Raw genomic sequence first — 18927 nt, 5'->3', positions numbered from 1 at the left:
GAAAAGAAAGTTACTAATGATATTTTTATGTTGCCATACGCCATGCTACATTGTTTCCTGTATCTTTAAAAATCTTTCTCTATGCTTCCTTTTACAGGAAAGCAGCTAGAAGGCATCTGGTGAGTAAAAAGCAAATGTTGCTGTCTGAGGTGTGGGTCTGGAGTGGTGGGCATTCACTGTTACGCACTGAGATCCCTAACGGACTACCAGGTAGTCTGAAACCTACTCTGCCCTCTAATAAATTGAATTTTTTAAACATTTGTACAGTGTAACCCCACACAACTAGTCACATCTACGCCCTAGATTCAAATCAGATGGTTGTAGGGGGATCGAAGGAGCATGTGCCAGAATGGAGTGAACAAGTGTGTCTTGATGATTATTTGAACGACATGTGAGATTGGTTCTAGCTCTCCAGGTAGAATGAGTTTTGCATAGGACCCTGAAATCAATCCGGCCGGTGTAGTACTCACATAAGGGATGTCTCCATCGCTGATGAGAACTGGAGAGTAATCTATGCGACACAAAAGAATGTTTCCATCAGGTATTGTTTACAGCCAGTGTGCCTTCTCTACTAAACTGGACCTCAGCCTCCCAAATCTTAGTGAATAGATCTTTATATACAAAAACCCAAGAAAGTAATGATACAATAATGCAACATAAGACATTTATTTAGTCAGTATACTGTACATCTGAAACTGTTTGGCCCACACATCTGGTGGTGGTAGTGTATTGAACTCGGCTACTAGTGCTATTGGCTTTAGGCTGCTTATATTTGTTTTGATTGATTCTCGCACCTTCAGGGTCGTCAATTTCCTTAGGTCTTCATGAAGGCTGAGAATAAGGAATGTGACCCACATATGATTGATGTCCATTTGTGCAACTAAGTGTGGAGTTTTGGACATTGCCAGCTGCTGACAAGTATTACAGCAAGTATGTGTATTGTTGGGTTATACAGCTTTACATAAACCCCTTATTGTGTGTATTTCTCCTCTCAGATATAGATTAGGCACCCGGTGCCCCATGATGGGGTGGAGGGGCGATGACGGGCGGCACGAAGGGGAATTATTAAGTCTTGGTGTGGTTTTCAGCTATCCAATATTGGATGTCTGGATATTTATTGATACTTTCCTGTAGATCTATTATGTCCTTCCTGAATTGTATTTCCTTCTATGTATATATTTGCTTCTGATTAATCTGAACACAACATGAGTTTTAGATGTACAGTATATTGAGTAACTGTCATATTTTGTTATTGTATCATTACTTTTTAAATTTATTTATATGAAGATCTATTCATTTTGTCTTTGTATCTTTGTAGCAGAGCTGTTCTAACTAAGATTTGTTTGGCTGAGGCCCAATTTTAGTAAAGAAACCACATTGATATAAATGATACCTGATGGGAACATACCCTTTTGTGTTTGCATCAATCCGGCTGGTAACAGGGAGACAATGTTAGGGGCTCTGAATCAGGACAAAGAGGGGGTGGGTGTTCCCTTTAACGGATGCTAAAAACTAGGGCAACAGCAGGATATTGAACTGTTAAATTTGATGTATTGTGAGTCCATTGCCTTATTCCAGTTTTGAGTTAGTTAGGGAGCCGTGTTTGGTAATGAATGGTAAAATATGACCGCATACTAAGTTTATAAAAAGAAAAAAAGCCCCCTTTGACAACTGCATTGATGAGGCCTGCATCCTTGATAGCATCCACATTTTTAAGCTCTGCTGAGAAGAACATGTCTGCCCCCAACCAATTTAGGTGCGATTCGGAACGTTAGCGTATCGAGAACATAACATGGATCAAGATCGATGAGCTCAGTATTGGAGGCATTTAACCTAAGACTATTCTGGCTCAACCAGTCTCTGATCTTATACATGCATGTAATAATATGAGTAGAAAAGTTATCTGTGATGCTAGTGTAGTTCTGGTCGTCATCTGTGCATGGAGGAAAAGAGAAGCAGACATCCCGAATCCCAAAAAAGAGTGGCTCCATATAAATGTTAGTGCTCCAACGACTATACCGATTCCTGGCGTTCACAAGAGCCATGGGACAAAAAAATGCCCCTCAGTCTTCCTCTGTTCCCTTTCTGAAAGGAAGGAGCAGAATCAATTTTAAACTCATTCCGATATTCGAGGGGTGGAAGATGCACTGTTTACAAGGAGGTTGAAATTAAAAAAGTATTTGTATAACTCAACAAAAATGTCCAGGTACTAAAGCGCAGATTAAAGTTGGGGTCAACCGTGTCTGAAGCGGAAGACCGGTCCAGCATCACAAGAAGTGATAACTTTTCCTGCATCGGCTACTGATCCCTAATTGATATTAGCAGTCTCCTTCCCATGGCTGGGGCAGAAGCCAGACTGTAAAATATCGAAAATCCTTTCCTTGTCAGTGAATGAGTTGGATTGTATAACCTTCTCTAAGATCTTAGGCCAGGAAAGTCCCTCGGTGGGTCCGAAATTACAGAAAACGGAGGGGTGCAGAGTCCTTTTTCTTTAAAAGGTGTTTTAGAATAGCCTGTTTCAAGGGACAAAGAACCATCCCCTCCTCCATTGAGGTTTATGAATTCGTGACAAAAATGAAAATAATTGGGGGTTGATTCTAGAACCGAAGACCTGTAGGATGCAAAGAAGTGAAGAGTGGGAGACTGTCTCAAGTACCTGTTGGGTGTTCGTCATACCTTCTGAGATTAATAGACAGTGTACTTTGCGAGTTAGGGCTGCTAGGTGAGGCAGTACGAATGTTGGCCTCAATAGTCTTAAGCCTATAAATACAAAATGGATTTGGATGTTGCAAAGGAACTGGTTGCCCCTGGCAGCAAGGAGTGAGAAAGTTCTGTATAGTCTGTAACAATTCTCTTGGTTTATATACAGCAAACTGAAGTTTCAAATGTATCTCTTCGTTTTAGCAGTAAAAATATATTTTTGTAAGACTTTAGAAATGGGTTTAATTGTTCAAGATTAGTGTGACTTGGAGGTTTGTGCCATCATGTTTCAATTCAGAGGTTTTTTTGGGGGGGGGAACGGTGGTTACGATTTGAATGCTTGATAAAGCTTTTAAGAATGCTAGCAACGATATTGCTTCTTGTGAAGTGTTTTTAAATAAATGTGGTATTGGAGTTCAAAAGAATGCTGGTCTCTGCATCAGACTTGGAGCAGGAGCAACCTAGACGTTTAATTTTGAGAGACAAATATCTGCGGGGTAGATATATAGAAATGAACATGATCGTGATCTGACCAGAGCATGAGGGTGTTGTAAATACGAGTTAACTTAAGGGCCCTGGTAGTAATACTACATAGTTTATACCTTTTCTGTTGGGTGGAGTGTTGGTTAGGTTGTTACTGTGGTGAGATAAAATATCCAGACAATGTGTGGATGCAGTATGATTGGGACAATTGGTACAGTTATTCAAATCCCACATACTCTGTAAATGTGAGGCTTTGAGTACTAGCAGCCACTGCCAGTGATTCAGGTATTAAAAAATATTAGTCGATGAGTCAAGGTGGGTGATAAATTAAAGAATAGTGATGGTACAGGAATTCAAGTCCCAGAACTAGCTCCCATCTCCCCATTCACTGCCCTTGGAGCTATTAAGGTGAAACATGTTTTTTGTACTGCTAACCCCTTCCTCTTTTGCATTATCTGCGCAAGAACCTAATGGGAAGGCTGTTGGGCAGGAATCCGGGTACAAAGAATAGTAAAGCAGTCATAATTTGTGTTGTCCCACCTCTCCCAGGACTGAAATCGGAGGGACAGGAGTGAAACGAGCAGCACGTACCACCTATACTGTCTTCACTGGGCCCGAAGCAGGGGGGGGGGGGGTAACCAGTTTCATGATCACTGAGTTTGCACTCTGATCCAGTCCATGACAGAAATTCCTGTTCAACGTTGCTAGATGTTTGTCTAACATCTTGAAAGGGGCCCAAAGCGGCCCAGGTCAGCCTTTTAGTTCTTAATAGGCCCTTTGAGGACAGGAAAGCTGAGCACCGCGAGCTGCTGGGAAATTGAGTTTTTAGATGGAGACTAAAAAGCAACATACTGAGGAACAGTTTCAAACCGGGGTCTGTGAACACACGCTTAGTCCGAAAGATGTGATAAGCCTTGCAAGTAACTGAAATGTGCATTACTGATGCAAATACTACGGATGTTCATATGTAGCACAACTACACAACTTGTCAAACAATACACAAGTGTAATACAAATTATAAACCGAGAAAGTTATCATCGTAAACCACAGCAACATAATTTCACCAGTGAACCTAAATCATAACCTACAACACTGTCCTCCAGTACTGGTAGATGCTTAAATATCGCTGCCATTTTACTGCTGATTTTCTTCGTTCTTGGACTGGGGTGCACACATTGTTCCATCTATGCAGCTCCGCCCCGACCTACAATGCCCCTTGCCTTTCAGTGCCAGGACTTGCACAAACTATTTTCTCATAAGTCCTATGCATGTTTCTCCATGATGTGTGGCTGTGGTTTCAGTGATTGGCATGGAAGAGCTATAGCGGGAGACCAAGTACTCCAATGCACACCATGACCCATGAGCAGCCCCGTAAATCCACCCAGACATAAGGCATATTCATCTAGTAAATGGTCATCAGTGCATGAAGTATCAGAGACACACTTGTACTTGTAATCTAAAAGGAGCCCACACTGGCAAGAAGCAACACTGTTAATTACATCTGGGCGAGCACAAATGAAACGGAACAGTGGACTGGAACTGATTGATAAGAGCCGACATCAAGGCATACAGCGAAAATTAGTGTTATACTATGAATACTATAGTCAAGGAATTGGAAACAGTTTTGCAGTGGTTCCCAAGAAACTCATTGGTCAGACTACGTCATATCCTTGGAGCCAACGTATGTTAGTAGAACATGATTGGAGCTAAGAGGTCAACAGTATTCCAATTCGTCGCCCACCATGTGGCGCCACATCGATTCTCACCCCTCCTAGGAATAGTTCACAATAAGAAAAATAACATTTGTGCTGACCGCCAGAGCTTTATTATACTGCCATTGGTCAGCAACACTGAGAACTGAACACAAGACTCCCTGCTTCTGGTGGGAAGGGAGACACTTGCACGATACCTGCTGAATAACAGCCTTCGCAACCCTTGTGGTGGATATTCTGAAGCCTGGCCACCTCCCAGGAACACAGACTTACCATTTGATTGGTCCTCCCAGGAACGCCACTCGGTTCAGTGTCCATTTCCCGTAGTCACCTGCCGATAGGAACTTGTGGCCATGTGAATGGTTCACTGGCTCAGATTCTCTTTCCCTCGACCTCTGTGTGCCCATAGGATTGGCGTGTCGCCCTGTCATTACATCACCCATTGTTGTCTTAGCTGCTTAGGTCTGCCCATGACGCGGAGCTTGAGCTTCTTCTCCCTCCACCCTGGCCCGCAGGGTGTTGACTGTGTTCAGAGCAGGGCCCACGCTGGGGGTATCCTTGCTGAATGTGTTTACCTGGGATAGTTTTTCCCCCATCTTGTGCTGATCATACAAAGATCTCTTGGGCCGATGATGCACACAATGTATCCCTACCCCCTCCCTTCGTGGTGTGACTGCAGTTTGTGTGCCTGTGTCCCCCACCTGTAGAATGTGCCCTGGCCCCCCTTGCTTACTCTCGAAGGTGGTAGGTGTGCCCCCAGCCCACTCTATCTGGTGCTGAATTAGCACCTTTAATACATTCCCCCATTCGATTTGATCTTTCAATCAATATCTCCTTCCCGCTTGTTTCCTTACCCATTTCTTTGTGCACCCACACCCGTGTGACCCTGTTCATGTCCCCTTCCTCTTTTAAAAGCCCAGGTCCCCCCCACCCGCCATTTGCTCACCTGTACTGCCCCCTTGGCAACCCTTGCACTTGGGGACTATTTATGTATCCCTACAGCCCCTTCTAGCACTTGACACCTGATGTTGGCACTTAACCTTGCACTTGCCACAGTTGGCAGTACTTTTATTTATTGTCTTCATTTATTTACTGTTATCCTATGTACTGCACTGACCCCTCTCCTTTCCCCCTTCTCCCCTCCCGTCCCCTGCACTTGCGTGATCTCAATGATACCTGGCCTAATAGGATCGTTGTCTCTGTCTTACCTCTGTTTCCCCTCCCTTGCCTCGCCGCGCCTTGAAACACTTGTGTATAGGCGTGTTATAAATGCCATATCAGATCATATATCGTACCTTTCTAGGTATTTTCCAAATACTAGTATCTTTGTCCCTTCAGGTGAGCACTTGCCCCAAAAGCCCTTGTAGTTATATAAGTCTTGTGGGGGTGCTGTAAAAATTATCTCCACCTCATCCTCACTGTCATTCACACTTGAAGGCTCCTCACCTAACACTTAACCAAGCTCTATTTTATTTGCTGACCTTATGTAACAGGCATCTCTCTGGTGGCAGTTGCTCCAGCCGACGACTCACGGACCGATGGCGAAGTATCCCAACGAGCACAGGGATTGTTATTTTGAACATTGCTGCCAGCCGATCTGGGACCCAAGCGATTGAGTCAAGCCATGTGTTTGATGTGATGTCCTGGGTCTCTTTAACATTCTTTCATGTATTCCTCGACCCCTTCCGGAAGTGTCCCGTTGGCTCTATTGTTGGCGGGTATTGCTGTGCAACATGTGCTTTCAATCTTGTGGCACACACTGCCCTCCATAGCAGTCATAAGGTCCAATACATAGTGGTTTTGCAGGGCCATTAAACGCAAAGCTCTGAGCTCTTCTTGCACTGCATTTAATCCTTTTTTGGTTGTATTAGCCAATTGGAGCAGCGCATAACGCGTCATTTGAATCAATTTTGTGTTGGCTGCTGTTTGCACCCCAGGAAGAGGGAGTGAGGTGAAAAACAGAAGCTTTGCTGAACAGTTTTACATGGGACGGGGAAGCGTCTAACCTCTGGGTGGATTCTGCCGATATATAGTTACTTGCTGTCTTACTCCTTGTTATCTTTGGTTGTTCTCTTTGTGTCACACTTTCTTCAAAACACACCAGCACTTCTGCGTGACATTGTACCATCCCTCTTTCCCATTGTGGTACACCAAACCCTTTATTCGCATACAGGGTCTGGTGTGGCACCAGGGTATATTGTGTTCTGCCGAATTCTTAAAGAATATTCTCTTGTGTGCAGTGGCAACCTGTTTTCCCTTCTGTGTTATAGTCTAGTATCATATGCTTGGTCGTTTTCTCCTGGGCCATCCTTTCTATCTATTTTATATCTACGGTGTTCCCCATGGAACATCCCCCTGGTTTTAAACTGAGACATATGCATCAGTCATCCTTCCTATACTGTCACCTCTTGTGGCAGGAATTGTTTTGGTGTCCCTGAGAGGTGTGGGATGAGTGAGCACACATAGCATGTGCCATTAGTGCTTCCTCGCCCCACCCTCCATCTCATTGTACCATACGTTTTCAGATGCTACGTCCCCTACCTCCCCGATTGCACTGTAAAATCTTTCTATACCAGATATATACTTCTTTTAGTGTGTGTCTCCCTTGCACCATCATGAGGCGTACTCTTACAACCCCTGTGCATTAGGAACCAGAAGAGTAGACCGAAGGCAGAAAAACAGAACAATCCAATCCCTATCATATTTGCATCAACTTTTGCCCTTCTCCCATTCCCCCTAGTATTCCTGTAGAGAAGGCCCTCAACGTTCACACCAGATAAAATACAATCCACTAGGGGAAAAAGATCCAGCATGCCTCTTGCAACAAGAATAAGGTTTATTCTCATAAAAAAGTCAAGTACGCATGGCAAAGATCTCTGCAGCCACAGAGCGCTCTAACAAAACCAACATGGACAGCAGCTTATAAGGGCAAAAAGCATCAACAACTGACGTACATCACATAGGGTACACATCGACATAGCTGGTTGGTGGGCCCCCATATATAGGCGGCCTGCTCCATATGGGAGGCCAGGTCATTGGTCCCAGCTCCTGCTGTCCATCATCTTCCACGTGGGGCTCTTCTCACTGCATCATCAGGTGCCAGGCTAGATAATTAGCAATTAAGTGTTCAATTCGTAGCATGCCCTATCAGCTGGTACTGCAGGCATGGGCTCAGAGGCTACATTCAAGGTAAAACACAGGGCTGATTTGCGGTATACCGTGTAACTGAAGCGCTTGGGTAAAAGAACAGAAAAAAACAAGGTGGGGGTGGATGTACTAGCTGCTGCACCCTTAGGGGACTAGTAGGTACCTCAACCCTACTACCATATTCCATTAGAGAAAAAGTGACTCCTCATAAGGGATGCGCTCCTGATATCGAAATTTGAATTGGAAACAATATTGAAGGCAATGAATAGTATTCAAACAATGTCAAGATCAAAAAATATTTATAAAACATGTCTGCCGACACGTGTTTTGACCCACACCGGGTCCTTTTCACGGCAAAACTGTATGTTAGATGATCAAAACATATAACATTTCAAAGAAACGAAAAACCAATTGGTTGGATTTAGTACAGGTACAGTTCGCCAAAAAATGGGAAAGGAGAAACAAACCCCAAATCGATCCTAGATGCATGAGCGCCGCTCCAGGTCTTTCCACCCTGACCTTTAAATTTGTTACTTTCCTTCATTGGCACCTTGCAGCACACATCACAGGGACCTTCAATATTCTGTCGTGATCTTTAGAACAAATGGGTGTTCAAACAGTTTTATGGTCTCGGGTCTTGGGCTGGGTGGTATTGGAATGTTAGGGTCTTGGGGTGGGGTCATCTGGTCCCTATAACTTGGGGTTTGGGCTGAACTAGGTCGGGGGGCTTCTGCCCTCCTTCTCGTAGGATAACTGCTTGCTGGGAGCTCTCAGCCCACTCATGGCCTTTCCGGGCGCATTCGTTCTTGGTTACATGTGCTAAATTAAACAATCAAAGGTTTATGGATCCTTGTGAATTTGGCCATTCCCCACTACCACCCAGGCAGAAGTGCGTAACCATCTTTTCTGTGTTTGGGTTTACCGTTGTGGCTGCAGGTTTAAAAAAAAAAAAAGCAAGGAAAAAAAATAAGCCAGACCTCAGTAAAAAGATGGCTGCTATTCTTCAAGATTGCGTTCTATGTCTTGTGCACTCTACACCCCCAGTTTCACTGTAATCTGCCCCCCTAATGCAGCTTCTATTGGCGCCCCCCTAAACTCTGCCCAGACGTCTACAACACAGAACTGGGCCTCTGCCGCATTTCAAAAACTCTTGGGTGCCTGGGATGATTGCCCCCACGTCCCTACATTCTCTTGCTGCACTTCTTTCATTTATTGACCTTCAATAGTTTTATTGCAGTACATAGTCAATGATAATTGGGTAATACTTCCCATTAGGTGACGCGTTTCTCTTGTCTTTCCGTTGTGCTGCTGTTGCAGACGTCAGACATATGGATCCATGCCCTCCTTTCTTTTATCATCACTGGCTTGGGGTTGTGTAGACAACTTCAAACAGACTGCAAAACCTGATCTCCTTCCACTTTCTTACGTTGAGGATGAAGACTCTTGTCTCCAGGATAGAGCAGCTGTACTTGCAGAAAGTCTAACACCTGTTGTGCACTTGTGTGCTCTTCAACGTTGGTCTCCCGCCGACATGTAGGTCGATGTACATGGTGGGAGATATAGCGGAGCACATTTGTAATTTCGGTCATATATACTTTTTCATTTTGTCACTGAGGATCTCCTGAGCTAGGGTTAGCATCTGAAATTGAAAGTGAAGGAGGAACAGGCGCATGCATCCTCCTTCCTGTTATAATTTAGCATGGAGTCAAGTGGTGATCCGCACTGGGTGAGTTGCAGAGGACAAAAAGAGCAAGGGGGAGGCAAGAAAGCCAATTTCACAGCGAAGAGGTTAGCTTTGCCAAGTGTAAGTAAGCCATTGAGCCGTTCAACAATCCTGTTCGCCTTCGGCCGGTACACCATGCAAAGCATATCTTTTATCCCTAAGACACCTCTACCCAATCCACTCCCACACAATCACTCTGCGACTCCCTCTTGCTACATTTCTGTAACACTGCACTTGACAGGATGGCAACCCTTAACATAAAATTGTCCTTAACATAAAATTGTCCTCGCGTACCCCCCACCCGTCCTCGCTCCCTCCCACCCTACACCGAGCCCCCCCCTCGACCCCTGTCATCCCACTCCATTGTCACACACTTTTCTGACCTTTTGACTCTTTCAAACCCATCTCCAGAGAGACGAATTCAGTGACCTACTATCAGCCAGCAGACCTTCCGGATCCCCCCTCGATCGCTGCCCCGCCTCTCTCCTGAAGGAACTTTTCTTCTCTTCCTGCGCAGGAGAACATGCGAGAACCATGCTAAATGACTCCCTCACCTCTGGCATCTTCCCTGAAGCCTTTAAAATAGCGCATGCCAAGCCACCTCTTAAGAAAAAGACATCCCTTGACCCCCTTAACCCTAAGAACTACAGGCCAATCTCCAACACCAGATTTCTCACAAAACTCATTGACCGGACTGCATACTGCCAGCTAAACTGCTTTGTAGAACCAACAATCTCCTCGACTCCGCACAATCGGGCTTCAGATTGCGACATTGAACATAAACTACTCTGATCTCGTTCTGGGACGATCTCAAGGTCACAGCAGACTCTGAGGACTGCGCAGCACTGATTCTCCTTGAACTCTCTGCTGCCTTCGACACAGTTAACCATTCAATCCTCCTTGACCGCCTCCACTCCCTAGGAATCTGTAACTCGGCACTCAAATGGATTGCCTCTTTCCTCAACAAGAGGTAACAAATCACCCTCCTCTACCCCTTTGTCTCAATTGCTCGTCCAGTGAACGCTGCAGTACCTCAAGGTGCATGCCTCTCTGCCTTCCTCTTCAACCTCTATCTGACCATTCTACCAGGAATCATCCGCGCGAACGCAACCTCTCCTGTTAAAACTACTCCCAACGTTGCCCAAATTATCGTAAGGATTCCCAAGACAAACACTGACTCGCATCCCGACCTTAAAGCCTGTCTCTGTGATATGACCAATGGATGACAAGTAACCACCTCATCCTGAACCACGACAAAACTGAAATCATGGTATGCAGCAATACTTCCCTTCTCCCACATCTGCTCCCATGGCCCCCCTCCCTCGGCCCACCACACGCTCCCTCCTATTTAGTAAAAAACCTAGGCTGCATGATGGACTAACCCTGTCCCGCCAGATCAATAATGTTTCAAAATGCTGTCACTACCATCTCAAACTTCTGTGACGCATCTTTCCTTACCTCTCCTACCCCAACAGACTTGCCGCTGTATGTCTATTGTTATGTCGAGACCGGATTATGCCAACTCCCCTTACCTGGGAGTACCGGCATACCAACTTAATAAACTCCGAAGAGCCCAAAATGCTGCTGCCAAACTCCTTGTCACCCTGGGACACAGAGACCATGTCTCACCCCCTCTCCGAACCCTGCACTGCCTCCCAGTCGGACGAAGGGCCACCTTCCAAGACCTTTTGCATTACCCACCGAGCAGTCCACAAGATTGGCGCAACATACATACAAGAGAAGCTAAAACCCTATTTCCCTTCACGTACCCTAAGATCAAGCGCTGCCCTCTTTCTAGTCATTCCAACCTCTAATTCTTTAAGGATCAGAGGACTCGCCTTCTCAACCGGCCCCAACTCTGTGGGACTCACTCCCCCCAGCTCACCCTCATATTCGACACACCCAAGACTACATGACTTTCGAAAACTCTTAAAATCCTGGCTATTTCCATAAAACCGACTAAGACCATCTAAGGCGACTGGGACCTGTGACCCGATCACAAATGTTCAATGAGATCTGGAGCAATGGCGCCACCGAAAGCGCCTATTAAGTCACTAATAAGTCTACTCTGAGCACAGCGATCACAAAAGCGCACATGAAATCCAGAATGCCGAGCTCGTTGGGTCAGAACTCGACCCAGACACTCACCTCTCCTAACACTATGCTCACTCTCTACTCTACACCAACACACAATTCGAGCGCAGCTACACTGCTCGATCAATTTGGCCTAGCTGCTCACATACTAACAATACTCCATGAACACCTCAACATTCTGATAAAACGCAGCTATACCCAGGAAATTCAGGCCTAGCTGCACACATAAGCGTCCTGCACAGGCCTAACACAGACAAAACCCAGTCTTGGTGAACTCCCTCCAACTGCGCACATTCAACTGATATCAAATACCACCACACCTAATGCTAGGATGCAGCTACCGTCGGGCATTTGCATCAGCTGCGCACATAATCGGTGCACCCAAGCACCCTATTACACCCTATTCTCTCAACTAACCTGGACTGCGGTCCCCGAGGGCGTTCAACCTACCAGCGCTTTGAGGTCATAGCAATGATATATAGAGCGCTATATAAATGGCAAATAACATAACAACATAACTAAGATGCGTAATCTTATCAAAAGCTTGTTGGTGAAATGCTGGCCATTATCCGACCTTATCTCTTCACATACTCCCCACCTTGGAAGCACTTCCCTAACCAAGAATTTGGCCGTGGATCTCACGTCCTTCTTTGCACCGGGTCCCGCCTCAAGCCAACATGAGAATGGACAGACAATAGGGATCATATACCTATTGGAGGCACATCTGTCTTACATGTCAACATAGTCGATCTGCAAGTGACAGAGATATTGTTCCCCTGATTGTTTTTAAAGTATGACCGGACAGAAGATGTCGACAGGTTATACATTTTCCCATAAACTCTTCCACTCTCTCATGGAAATTTGACACATACCATCCTTCATTAATTTCTGCTGCTCTGCTTTCTTTAGATGCATGGGTGGGGAAATGCAGCTGTTCTAGTGCTACACTTAGCAATTTATAGGGCATTAGAGGCTGCCCGGTGCTATTCTGCCTCCAGATCAAGTTGGTGGGTGAGCGTGAGCACCTATGCTGTATCCAGAAGTCTTTTTTTCTTTTTCCTCTCTTGGTGCTAATCCTTGCAACTCTATAATTTGGACAATGGGTATTGTTTCAAACTTTCCTCTCTTCCTCCCCACCCACCCTCCTTTCTGCTGCCATAAGTAGGGTTCTTTCTTTTGCCCCTGGGTACCTTCTTGTGCTTTCTTCAGGTAAGTAGGTTTCTTCCTTCGCTGTTCTGTCAGCCATTTCATTTCTTAATGATATGTTGTCTTGTTTAACTGTGTGGGCGGCACATTTTATTATAACCACTTCTACTGGTACCTCTAGGGCCTCAATCGTTTAAGCTGCTCTGCATGTTGCACAGGGGACCCATCACTTCCTTTGAACCCTCTCCTTTCCCATTGTGCTAACCCTGAATGTATTGTTGATGTAACATAGGCAGAATCGGAAAACAACTTAGCAGCATGTCCTTCCATCATGTTTGATTCACTGATCTTTGCCACCAATTTACTGCTTGTGCTGATTAGTGTGATTGTAGTTGCTGTTGGGATGCTACATATTCTCCATTTATATTGCATACTACCGCCGCTCCAGTATGCCTCCTTCCTGTCTCCGGGTCTATACTCAATGACCCGCCAATATAAACCATGTCATCCCCTGCTTTGTCTTCTTCCTTTACCTGTATGTTCCCTTACATTCTGTCCATGTGCATTACACACTCGTGTATGTAGTCCCCTTGCTCTACAGGCTTTGCTAGGTAGATAGCTGGGTTGACCACACAGTACCTTACCACCTCAATGGCTGGGTTAGTCAGTATTACCTCGTAGACGTGTGCCCTTTGTCTGGTTAATGTGTTTTTTGATTTTCTTGAGGGTGGCAAATAGTGAGTGTTCCACGTATAGTAATGTGGGGCACCCCATGGGGATTGTTGTGGCCTTTTCTATGGCAAACAATGCAGCTGCCAGCGCTTGTTCGCATGGCCCATGCCCCTGCATCACAGGGTCTAGAATACCACTGTAATATGCGAGTGGCTTGTGGGCCTGTGGCTTCATTTGTGTGAGGACTGCCGTCATTACTCAGCCATCTGAATGTGAGAGCAATTAACATTTTTCTCTGTAGTTTTCAGTGGCCAGAACTGGTGCGTGGGCCAGTGCGTCTTTTAACTATGTGAAGGGGGTTTTGTGAATGTGGAATAATCGAACACCCATGCTCTACAATAGTTGCATAGTTCCAGAAACGTATGCATTTCCTTCACTGTGCGTGAACTCCCTGTACCCTCTCTGGTGTTCTCCTGCACCCCTCAATGGATATGATCTGTCCCAGATACCTCCTTCTGACAATATTGAAATTTTGCTTTGTCCACTTTGTATTTCTTGTTGCTAGCATTATCAGAAGGTGCATGAATCTGCTCTACACTCTTCCTCTGTCCCGATGCTTATCAACAAATCATCCACATAATGGATCACTGTACTTGTCATTTGTACATTGCCCTGGTCCACCTGGATCACTCTGTTAAAGATGTTAGTTGAATCACAATACCCTTTGGGCAGCCAAGTGTGCTCGAATCTGATCCTGCGATATGTAAACGTGGTCGAGCATCTCGAATCTGGGTGCAATGGAATAGAAAAGAAGGCGTTCTTCAAATCAATGACCGAAGTACTTCGCCTTTGTTGGGATTTTGCACAATATTGAGGCAGGGTTCGTGACTGATGCTGGAAATGCATTGTAGGGAAAGGGCCTCCCTGTCCTTGTCCTGTAGTCCTTTTTCATTTGTGTTCTGTATTGTTTTCTGCCCAGGAGTCCATGTGGGACTCCTGGCAGTGCAGCGCAGCGCTTCCTGTTTTTGGTTTGGTGTACAGACCCATGGGATACCCTTATGGCACCCATGGGTGGTGGTACAACCCGGTGCCCATAGTGTATGTTTTTGGGTACCTGTGTGTAGCCCACAGAGCAGGGTATGGACTGGTGGCTGCTCCATGCTAAATTTGACAGCTGCTCTGAGTATCCTCCATTTTGGGATACCCAGGCCCTGCCCTTGGAATCAGTTGATTCATTATATGAAAAACGATGGCCCATGTGGCCTCTTGCTTTCTATTGCCTGTTACCTTGTTTTCCCAAAGTCCTGGGAAGCCCTGACTCTGTCACTTCCCCCTGACTGGCTTTTCTGCCACCTGTCTCTCACTTTCCTGTTTTCACGCACTATTGTTGCCTGTATTTTACACCAGCCGTTAGCTTCCATGACCACAATCTTATCTAGTGATGCCTGTACTTCTGTCGGCAATCCCTTTATCAGTATGTAATGGAACAAGGGTATACATCCATCCAAGTACCTTCGTGTTTCTTGTGTCCATAGGTCTTGCACTTGTTTTATATAGTCTGCTGGGTCATCAAGGCTTTTCATTTTATGAACTGTTACTGTCCCTAGGTCGTAACTTTCAGGATACATAATTCTCAGAATCTCCCAGACCTGTACTCGACAGTTGTTACAGAGCTCGATCATGGGCATTTGTGCTTTCCCCCTCTGGTTGCATATTTTGTCTGCCTGCTCCCCTATGATGGCTGCAAATACACTTTTCATGTCCCTTATCGCTAATGTCACCCCTGCCATCATCTTCTCGAGTGCCTGTATCTACTTAATGGCCCGACCACAAGTGAGGGCAGACTGCATATTAGATTATCCCTGTCCATCGTTTGCCATGGCATGTAATGTGCGCCCCCTCTCCCTTTCTATAGTAATGGCATTACTCGTGTCATTGGACCTATCCCTCCTCCTTGGGTGGCCTGGGTTAGTTCCATTTCCACCTTTCCTACACTGCTGCGGAGGGAGGTAGACTAGTTCATGTCACTTCCATCCCTGTCCTGTCTTTTTCTCCCCCTCCTTGTTTTGTCAGGTGTCCATTTGTCACTGTCCCCATCGCTCCAATCTTCCCCCAGGAGTCCTTCATCTGAAGCCACTGTGTCTTCCTCCCCTCCCTCTGCTTCTTTCTTCTCCCCCTATTCCTCTAATTAGAATGTTATTCTCCCTGATGGCCATTCTCCTTTATCTCCCTTACTACTTTTCTTTTGTATCTCCTCTTCTGTCACCCTCCCTGACTCACTGATTAACAAGTCCACCTGCTGTTGTGTATTTGTTTCTATGGCTGCTAAGTATTTCCTCCCTCCCCTTGTGTGTTCCTCTTTGTGCCTCTGTCCTTTTTCCCCCCAGTCTTTTTTGCACCATCCCCTCCTGAGGCTTCTCGTTGGGGGTTGGTGTACCCTGCTTCAGGCTGTAATGACGGATAGACACCAAAGGGCGGGGCGGAGAGCTCGGTCCGCTTCCTCCCATGGCTTCCTCTAAGCTCCTTTTTCACTTTCTCCCCCTTTCCCCTTTTGTTTCTTCATATAGTTTCAAGAGCCCCAATATGTTCTGTCTACTTTTCAACTTGGAGTCCTTGTATTTTGTTAACACATATGAGAATGTATTTTGTAATATAAAAGTTCCCTCTCCAGACCATGCATGAAATGCTGACCTGCAGTCTCCTGGGCCCATTGGAAGTTGTACTTTAATAGTTTATCACAATGCTGGGGCTATTTTCGACACGTGGTACAGGGGGCTATACACACGCGCACTCACTTTCACCTAGCTCAGCGTTCACTCTGGTCCTCTCCACAGGCCCGACCAGGCACTCCACTCATCACACTGGCCCTCTCTGCAGGCCTCACCACTCGGTGTTCGTATCCCAAAGCCCTTTATACAGGCTCACTGTGTCCTATGTTAGAACAGGTAGGCGTTGTGCCTTCTCCAAGCCGCCTGTGCACAACCGCTGCTACAATGCCAAGTGCACTATTTTAACATGCTGTACCTTCTGGCGTTGACTCTTGCCCCATGGGTTCACACCATAAGACAAGACTATCTACCACCCGCAGGTCCCTCTCTATAGCCCCCAGAACAGAGAAAAAACGAATTGACGCAACTATGCAATCACCGGTATTATGCGCAACTCTCGTCTTATGGGGTTCGCCACACACTACGCACATCTCCTGCTCGAATGCAGGCGTGCCCACACTTGCGTCCACTCCTTATTGGGTGGCGCGCAATAATTTCTAACAATACTATGGCCGATCGTCCTCCCTCCTTGAAGGTGCGTCTTAGACGTCTACAAATCTATCCCTCCCCCGCCGTGGGCATGCAACCACTATTCAGCGCATTCTTGCGTCCTAGAGACCCTGCAGTCCCCTTGTCACTGAACCTCCAGCACAAGCTCACCCCTCCCACTGAGCGCGGGTGGCACTCGGGACCAGGCAGACCTTTGTGAACTTGGCATCTGCAGGGCCTCCCCGGTGATGCGCGTAGATCAGGTCTGCTGTTGCCGGACCCGCACCCTCAGGGAGGGCGGCCTGGATACCCTCAGCTAGCCGGGAGGACTGAGGATCTCGCTAGGGCCTCCAAAAATGTACACTGGGGTCCTCTGATCCCACCATATAAAAATCGCAATCAAAAGGGAGCACACACCGGGTAAGAAGCCACACTGTTTATTACAGATGGGCGAGCACAAATCAAACCGAACTGTGGACTGGAACTGATTGATGAGAGATGACATCTAGGCATACAGTGAACATTCATTTTATACTATGAATACAGTAGTCAAGGAATTAGAAACAGTTATAGCTCAAACTCTTCATATTATGTCGTGGTTCCCAAGAAACTCATTGGTTAGATTACGTCATATCATTAGAGCTAACATATGTTAGTAGAACATGACTGGAGCTAAGAGATTAACAGTATCCCAACTCATCGCCTCACTGTGTGGAACCACATCGATTCTCACCCCTCCCAGGAACAGTTTGCAATTAGTAAAATAACATTTGTGCTGACCACCGGAATTTTATTATGTTGCCATTGGTCAGCTCTATTGAGAACAGAGCACGAGACACCCTGCTTCTGGTAGGAAGGGAGACATTCACACAATACCTGCTGAATAACTGCCTTCGCAAACCTTTTGGTGGATAGTCTGAAGGCTGAAGGCTGGCCACCTCCCAGGAACACAGAGACTTACCATTTGATTGGTCCTCCCAGCAACGCCACTCCATTCAATGCCCCTGTCCCATAGCCACCTGCCGATATGCACTTGTCGCCATGTGAAAGGTTCACTGGCTCAGATCCATTTCCCTCGACCCACGTGTGCCCGTTGAATTGGCTTGCCGCCCTGTCATTACATCATTGGGTGTTGATCATTTTTGTTCAGAGCAGGGTTTCCCGGGCAGGGCTACCCTGGGGGCATCCCTGCGGAATGTGTTTACCTAGGATAGTTTTTCCCTATCTTGTGGTAATCGTACAAAGGTCTCTTGGGCCGATGATATGTACGATGCATCCCTACCCCCTTTCATGCAGTTTGTTTGTGTGCCTGTGTCCACCCCCCTCCACCAGAAGGTGCCCCATCCCCACTTGCTTACTCTCAAAGGTGATGGGTGCACCCCCCTATCTGGCGCTGAATTAGCACCATTTATTTTTTTATTTGTTTTTATTAGGTTGTGTTACAAGAAATGTCACAGAAACATGTAAAGAACCATCTGAGATCAAAACACTTTGTACCAAACAAAAGTATAGTCCTAAAAATCCGAGATCCCATTTCAACATAACTCTTATCGACCTTCCATTCTCAGTCTGTGCGGGAGCGAAGTGACCATATACATTTATAACTTCCTTACTCCCTTCCCTTTCTCCCACCCCCCTACCCCCAAAGCTAAATATATACCCGATGAGGGATATGTTGCTTTGCACATTGTAAAGTACGTTGCAGATTTTCAAGGAACCACCTCAGTGGGATACTTATCAACTCACACCTTCTTCTGGTATTGGGTTGTGTACTATAAAGGATCCTTTTACCATGAGGTGTCATGTGGTTCAGTTTCGACAGGATGGGCTGTAGGACTTGTTATCATGTCTTAATGTATTGTTCCAGGGTTGTATTTATTAAGGAAGTCCATCCACAAGGTGTCGCATTGTGCAGTTTTTCCATGTAGGGATGCGGTTATTTTTTCCATGGTGCTTATATTGGATACTACATTGACCCATTCTTTCTCGGTTA

The 18927-nt window shown here is 45.9% G+C and overlaps 1 protein-coding gene across 2 annotated transcripts in view; it reads left to right on the top strand.

Annotated features, from left to right (window-relative positions):
- DESI1 (desumoylating isopeptidase 1) overlaps positions 1–18927 on the top strand; it is a 378189-nt gene that overhangs the window by 177055 nt on the left and 182207 nt on the right. For both annotated transcript variants that reach the window (XM_069652770.1, XM_069652771.1), the window contains exon 2: positions 98–119. In XM_069652770.1, the coding sequence (XP_069508871.1) occupies positions 98–119 (22 nt within the window). The remainder of the gene's footprint in view (positions 1–97; positions 120–18927) is intronic.

The sequence above is a fragment of the Ambystoma mexicanum genome, chromosome 3p, assembly GCF_040938575.1.
Source record: "Ambystoma mexicanum isolate Mex_15411 chromosome 3p, UKY_AmexF1_1, whole genome shotgun sequence".
In the NCBI taxonomy this organism is placed as follows: Eukaryota; Metazoa; Chordata; class Amphibia; order Caudata; family Ambystomatidae; genus Ambystoma; species Ambystoma mexicanum.
This window is presented reverse-complemented; position numbering and strand designations above follow the sequence as displayed.